This window comes from Zingiber officinale, chromosome 1A, assembly GCF_018446385.1.
Source record: "Zingiber officinale cultivar Zhangliang chromosome 1A, Zo_v1.1, whole genome shotgun sequence".
Classification (NCBI taxonomy): Eukaryota; Viridiplantae; Streptophyta; class Magnoliopsida; order Zingiberales; family Zingiberaceae; genus Zingiber; species Zingiber officinale.
This window is the reverse complement of record NC_055987.1, coordinates 120,347,730-120,353,261: the sequence shown is the minus strand read 5'-3', so window position 1 is coordinate 120,353,261 and position 5,532 is coordinate 120,347,730. Positions and strand designations below refer to the sequence as shown.

General features: G+C 45.4%; 1 protein-coding gene across 1 annotated transcript; it reads left to right on the top strand.

Moving 5' to 3' along the window:
* Window positions 1-2,594: 2,594 nt before the first annotated feature.
* LOC122029489 (aspartic proteinase nepenthesin-1-like) lies at window positions 2,595-4,035 on the top strand. The gene has a single exon (XM_042588492.1). It carries the CDS (start codon window positions 2,631-2,633, stop codon window positions 3,891-3,893), a length of 1,263 nt encoding a protein of 420 aa, XP_042444426.1. The 5' UTR covers window positions 2,595-2,630; the 3' UTR covers window positions 3,894-4,035.
* Window positions 4,036-5,532: the final 1,497 nt, after the last annotated feature.

Here is a 5,532-nt window from a genome sequence, read left to right as displayed (position 1 = left end):
AGTTAAGTATCAAATTTATCAAAACCTTTCTAGAAACTAAATGTTTTCAAAGCTAAGCTGAGTTTTTAGAAAACAATTCTTTTTGAAATGCTAAATCATTTTCAATTGTTAAAAATTAGATAAAGTGCTACCTTTCAGGGGGAGCTGAATAACCCTCTCTCTACTCGTTTTTCTTTTTGATTTATGTCAAAGGGGGAGAGAAAAGTCAAAGTTAATCTAAAAATTAAGAATTATTAAGAATTTAAACATAATGAAAGGGGGAGCATAGGATTTTGTTTTCAATTCAAATTATTTCATTTATGCTCATGTTTAGATTTCTACATTTACTGTCATATCTTTACTTAACTTTAAACCATATTGTCATAATCAAAAAGGGAGAGATTATTGGTGAGGGAAGCATCCGACGATCGAACTTGTGTTTTAATTATGTCAAAGGATTTAAAGTTAAGTTAGTTTGTTATCTGATATGTTGATTGAACTTTGCAGGAAAGTCCTAAGTGTACTTAGGCAAAAGTCCTAGCTACGATTAGGCTGGTTGAAAACCCTAGGGGACGGCAACCCTATGTCCTAGGGGATGGTAACTCTAGGCGGAAAGTCTTGGCGGGTCGGAGCTTCGGGCAAAAATCCTAGGGGGTGGTAACCCTAGGTTGAAATCCTGGTGTCGCGAACCAGGTGGAAGTCTGGACGGGTCGTGGACCGGACGTCCAGCATGAAGACCGGAAGCATCGGACGCTGAGCAAAAGTACAGTCAATTTGGAGGACCGAACTGGCAAAAGGTAACTTCTCCTGAGTGGAGTAGGTGAGGACGCGTTCCCCGGAAGAGAGAACAGTAGGCGTTGGTTCGACCTAGGGTCTCCGATAGGAAATCCGAAGTCAAAACCGGATAGTCTGAAGACTGTCAAACTTATTTTTCTACTAGATTATCTGTTATGTTCTAACTCTGTTTTGCAGGAGACTAGCATTTTATGCAGGGGTAGAACTGACCGGGATCGGTCGACCAAACGTTTGGATCGATCGACCGAACCCCTAACCAGTACGTCAGAGTTCCAGCGAACAGACCGGGTTCGACCAGGGGATCGGTCGACCGAACCTTAGGATCGATCGACCGAACCAAGGATAAGCGACGACTAGAACAGTCCTGGTTGATCGGGTCTGAGGAGCTGATCAGTCGACCGAACGGCGGGATCAGTCGACCGAATCGAGGATAGGAATTGACCAGATCGAAGAGGAGCGAGCGGATCGGGCGGATCGGATAAGGAGGAGATCATCTGATCGGTCGACCGAACGTGGGGATCGGTCGACCGATCTGCTTCGGGTCAAACCTGATACCGAGCTTTGAGGATCTGGATCAGTCTTGCAGAGGCTATAAAAAGGAGCCTCGGGGAGCAACTTCGAATGAACTCGAATAGAACATCCTGTGCACTTGTACGCTGCTCCGAATGCTCAAAACGACGCTCTGCTGCTTCGACAACTGATGACTAAATTTCCTCATCTTTTGTGTTGTCGGTATTGTAATTCTTTATTCAACTCTTGTAATTTTAAGTTGTAAAAGATTTACGCGATTATAGTTGTTGCCCAAAGTAAACGCTCAACGAGCGTGGACCTTGGAGTAGGAGTCGCCCTAGGCTCCGAACCAAGTAAATCTTGGTGTGTTTGCTGTGTTCTCGATCCTACACCCTCCTTTTTCCACCGATCCCAAGCCTGAGTCTTCTCCATTTAACATTCTTGTCCTTGTCACCGGCCTCCTCCATCCGACTCAACTTTTTAACGGAATAAGTATAAATTTAAATTTAGATAATTGAAAGAGAATGATATAAATGGTTTTTTGATAAAAAAATATAAAATTTAGGATAATAACTGTTTTTATATAAACTTAGTGTTCAACCTGTAAAATATTTATTCGTACTTAGATTCAAACTATCATCCTTTTATTTATTCTCATTAGTATTTTACCATTGCATTACATGCATGAGTGTCGTATGCCATTACTTCTTGTTAATACGTACGTGTCTACGTGAAGTCGTCGAATGGGTTTGATCTGGTGAAATTACATGAAATTTCTATCCTGGAATTGGTGAAGTATGTACACCATTTCCATGGAGTTGTTCTGTAAGTAAATTGACCATTGAAATTTACTCCCAAGTCGTTGCTGACTAATTCATAGACCATTAATGTAACAAACATCTTTATACTTGTTTATTTTTTGTTTTTTAATTAAGAAAAGGAAACGTGTAAGTTTATCTACTTTCAGAAAGAAAAAAAGTTTATTTGTCAATGTCAAGACTGATTATAAATCATATGGTGCTCAGCTTAATTAACACGGCTCTGAAAACGCGTTATTTAACGTAATAAAAAATATTACAAATGGACCGTGTAAGTTGAACAAGAAATAATCATGCAGGAAGTTTCGGAATTAAATTAAGAAATAATGCAGAAGAGTTTGCTATCAAACTTGCTAGCTCTTAAGTTGACGGTGTGAGCTGACTTGGAAACTTACGCTGCATGGAATAGGTCAACCTTCGAAATTTAATCATCTGCGTGAATTGGTCGTATGGAATTCTAATTATTGTATAATTCCTTATAAATTTATGCTAATCTCTTACTATCGATCAAAAGTTTAACATCGATCAATGGCGAAACTGCTGCTGCTGCTCTTTCTCTTCTCCTTCGGCGCCGCACCGTCCTGCCCCACGACCGCAGGCGTCCGGATCGAGCTCAGCCACGTCGACTCCCAGCGAGATTTCACAAAATTAGATCTGCTCAAGCGCGCCGCCGAGCGCGTCATGACTTCCGGCAGCAACGTCCAGTCGACGGTCGACGTCCAAACCCAGCTGTACGCCGGCGGCGGTTCGTTCCTCATGGAGCTCGCCATCGGCACGCCGACGCTCTCCTACTCGGCCATAATGGACACCGGCAGCGATCTCATCTGGACGCAGTGCCAGCCCTGCCTTCGATGCTTCTCCCAGCTCACGCCGCTGTACGACCCCTCTCGGTCCTCCACCTACGCCACCCTGCCCTGCAACGCTTCCCAGTGCCTCTCCCTCCCTTCCTTCACCAGAACCTGCGCTCCTCCTGCCTCCGACTGCAGCTACGACTATACCTACGGCGATAACTCCTCCACCGACGGCGTCCTCGGCACCGAGACGTTCACCTTCGGGTCGGTGGCCGTATCCGAGGTCGCTTTTGGTTGCAGCAACAACAACAACGGAAACTTCGACAACTCGTCAGGGTCAGGGATCGTGGGGATGGGGAGAGGGAACTTGTCGCTGGTGTCCCAACTCGGCGACGGGAGGTTCTCTTACTGCCTCACGTCCTACGGCGACAACAAGACGAGTCCTCTGCTTCTGGGCGCCATGGCGACGTTAAGCGAGCAGGCTCAATCCACCCCGTTCGTCGCCAACCCGCCGTCTTTCCCCTCCTACTACTACCTATCATTGCACGGGATCACCGTCGGCGATACCGAGCTTCCGATACCGAACACGACCTTCTCAATGACTTCGAACGGGACCGGGGGGTTGGTCATCGACTCCGGCACTACCGTGACCATGCTGGTGGACCCGGCTTATGCGGAGCTGAAGCGAGCGTTCGAGTCGCAGATGAATCTGTCGGCGGCGGATGGATCGGCCTACGGTTACGACATCTGCTTCGCGTACGGCGGCGAGGCGGTGCAGGTGCCGAGATTGGTGTTTCACTTCGAGGGGGCGGACATGGATCTACCACCGGAGAACTACATTGTGGTGGATTCAGGCGCGGCGTTGCTGTGCGTGGTGGTGGTGAGGTCGAATTTAACGTTATCCATCTTTGGCAACTTCCAGCAGCAGAACATGCATGTGCTGTATGATCTCGCCGGCGGGACGCTGTCGTTCGAGGCGGCGCAGTGCGACCAGCTGTAGCTTGCGTGTCCGGCGACGTCTTCTCGTTTCATTGCTGCAAATTTTGATAGAATAAATATTTGGTGCAACGACTACCGCGTTCTGTGATGTAATCAGCGTTGATCATGTGGTTACATAAATAGGATTAACAAATTTGAAATCATAACAGATTTTTTATTTTTTATTGGAAAAAGGGATAAGCTAAGAGATGTAGAAAAACATGGAGAAAATATTTATTTATTTTTATAGTTATGCATAACTTATATAGGTAATCATAAACATCAAATGCAATCACAACTATTATAAAAATAACTTATATGGTATTATATGGTAAATCTCTCTTGATTAAAATCAATTATAATTAATATTTTATTTTTGTTGCCATTACCTTGCAAATTCAACGGGAGATGACACGAATATTATCAATTTAAAATTTAACAATGCATTATTAGATAAATATAATTCAAAAAGCAAAAGATTAAAATCAAATAATTTAAAATGTTGCATTCACAACCACTTTGTCACTTTAATGCTTAAACAAGATATGATATGTTACTTTTTTTAAAATGTCATGAAATTAGATTTTGTTCCAGAAATTTTATATGTACATTAGATTATTCGTTTTCAAGAAAATCAATCCACTCAATTATAAACAAAACAAATTTACTTATTGATTGGCATTATAAAATAATATTGATCCCGTCCGGAGGCTGAGTCGGACGGAAGTTGGTCGAGGTGTCCCGATGGTTGACGGAAGGTCGTAGGAGATAATTCGGCTCCCACGGGTGGCTGACGCTGCTGCAGCACCCTCCACACACTCAGACAATCTCCCCCTCCACGTTAGAGACCGAAACCCAGGGAAAAAGTCCCCGGATCAGGTCCTCCGACGCTCAAGTCAGGTCATTTTTCCCCAGAAAGAACAGAGAGAAGAAGAAGGAAAACAGTTGTGGAAAACCCAAGTGACGAGAGAGTGTGTGCGCGTACCTGCATACGAGGGATTTCTCGCCTTTTATGCCTCCCCTTTTTGGAACCTGCCATCCTGTCAGAAAACGTTAGACGCTGGGCTTTGTCGCCTCGTTCCGGACACCTGTCGTGCTGCTATTTGTCGTGCAAGCATCTTTCTGTTTAGGAACCTCCGCCTTCGCACATGGGTTTTGTCTTGTAGTGGGAGACAGTTGGCAGGCTACTACTAGTTAGGAGGGCATCTTTTCGTTTTAGGAACCTCCGCTTTTGCCCGCATTGTTGATATCTAATGACTCTCCTCGACGGACCGTTGAGATTCTCCGCACCCGTGCTACTTAGCTCTTCCGATCCATTGTGTCCTGCACCGGCCTGCACCCATGGTTCGCATTTCCGGGCCTCCAACTCGCAGACCTGCAGCCCTAGCTGTCTAGACACAGCTACGCTGATCTTCAACCTGCATCCTGCGCTTTGTATTTCCTGGCCCTCAACCGCGGGTCTGTAGTTCGAGTTGCCTCTGCTTAGCTCTGCCGATCCCGACTTGCATCTTGCGCTTTGTACTTCCCGGCCCTCAACCGCAGGTCTGTAGCTCGGGCTGCTTCTGATCAGCTCTGCCGCTTCCGACCCATTGTCCTATACTTCCAGTTCTTTGAATCACAGGCCTGTAGCTCGGACTTCCTCTGGACAGCCCTGCCGATGC

Excerpts from the sequence above, each read along its gene's own strand:
- LOC122029489 (XM_042588492.1), top strand. The coding sequence starts at position 2,631 with ATGGCGAAACTGCTGCTGCTGCTCTTTCTCTTCTCCTTCGGCGCCGCA.